General features: G+C 29.8%; 1 protein-coding gene across 1 annotated transcript in view; it reads right to left on the reverse strand.

The window, feature by feature from the left end:
* The window catches only part of Nagk (N-acetylglucosamine kinase), a 16,293-nt gene that overhangs the window by 7,949 nt on the left and 6,871 nt on the right, over positions 1-1,473 (reverse strand). The window contains exon 4 of the mRNA XM_014433729.2: positions 950-1,091. Coding sequence (XP_014289215.1) covers positions 950-1,091 — 142 coding nt within the window. The remainder of the gene's footprint in view (positions 1-949; positions 1,092-1,473) is intronic.

Raw genomic sequence — 1,473 nt, forward strand, 5'->3', positions numbered from 1 at the left:
TATATAAAATTATTTTATTTTTTCAAAAGCTAACCAATGAAAATTGGTATCATGGCAAGTTATTTGCTAATAGAAATATTAATGACTTAAACTTTACTTATACATAATGATTTTTAATCTCAGCCCCTTGGTAGGCATACCCTCTTCTACATCATGGAACTATCTCTTCCTGGGTCCTGCTCTTTTTCAGATGAAAGAGGAAGATTATTTGGGGCTACTGTTCTTCTGGCATTCTTCATAAATGGCCAAAATATTCCAGTCTTTTTGTTTCAATTTTGTAAATAAATTTTTATTTTATTTTATACTGCCTGATCGTATTGTTTCGAACATGATGGAATCTGGAAATGATAAATCATCTCCAGAAGGCCATCTTCCTTTTTATCATCATGCAAATATCTGATGCATGTACGTTGATTCTTTCTTGATTCTTGACCCTTTCAACGATAGAAAGAAAAGTTTATTTCTGATTGAATACTAAAACAGAATTTGAAGTTCTAACAATCTTCCTCCCTCATAAAATTTTGTCCATTATATTTTGTAGGAACTTCCATCATATGTAAATCACTTGCTAAGTTTCTTGGATTTTAATCATTTACAAGTAGTCCAAAGATAGAGTTCTTAAATTTCCATGAACTTTGTTGTTTTCTTGGTCACCAGCAGAGACTATTCTTAAACTTTATGGGTTTAAAATGTCGGCGATTGAACAAATAATCCTTACAATAAATTTTTATAGAATAAGAAATGAAAGTAATACTTTTTTTTTAATACTCAGTTATTAATCATAGTGATACTTCCCATAGCCAATAATTCAGCTAAAATACGATGCAATGTTTCATTTTTAAACATTGATACTGCTTATTCCATTTTTGCTTACTAATAATTTTTTAATGATAAATGATAATTAAAATGAAAAGTGAGCAAATGAACATATAAATTAAAAATGGCTCACCATCTTCATGCGCTACAGCAATCGGTGCTACTGCATCACTGCAGATAACGTATTTTTCGCATAAGCCAGGGTATTTCTCTACCAGAACTTGCCTAAGAGCTTCGTTTGCCGACTTCTCCTCTGCTCCGCTCAAGCTTAGGCACTGGAATGATTACTATATGAGAAACTATTCCAAAGTTGTTTAAAATACCCTTTAAAACAGTAGCATTCACATAATTAGCCTAAAAATCTGTTTTTATTAGTGTTTGATTCTTTATAGAAATTATAAACCAAGCTGTTATAATCTTTGATTTAATTTTCTTTTTCAAGAAATATTTAAAAAAAAAAACAATCACCACAAAAAATATAATCCCGTGGATAAAAGTTATGAGAAAACTTTTGAGTGCTATATAAAGTTTGCAGTAAACAAGCTGTCAAGGCAATGATTGAGGACATTAATAAAAATAGCCGTACTTTTCTGTTTTGCTACTACACAATTTTTTTAAGGTACTGTTTTAAAGTAATAAGTATATTATCAAATTATT

The sequence above is a fragment of the Halyomorpha halys genome, unplaced genomic scaffold (assembly GCF_000696795.3).
Source record: "Halyomorpha halys isolate HHAL.00 unplaced genomic scaffold, Hhal_1.1 Scaffold1255.1, whole genome shotgun sequence".
NCBI lineage: Eukaryota > Metazoa > Arthropoda > Insecta > Hemiptera > Pentatomidae > Halyomorpha > Halyomorpha halys.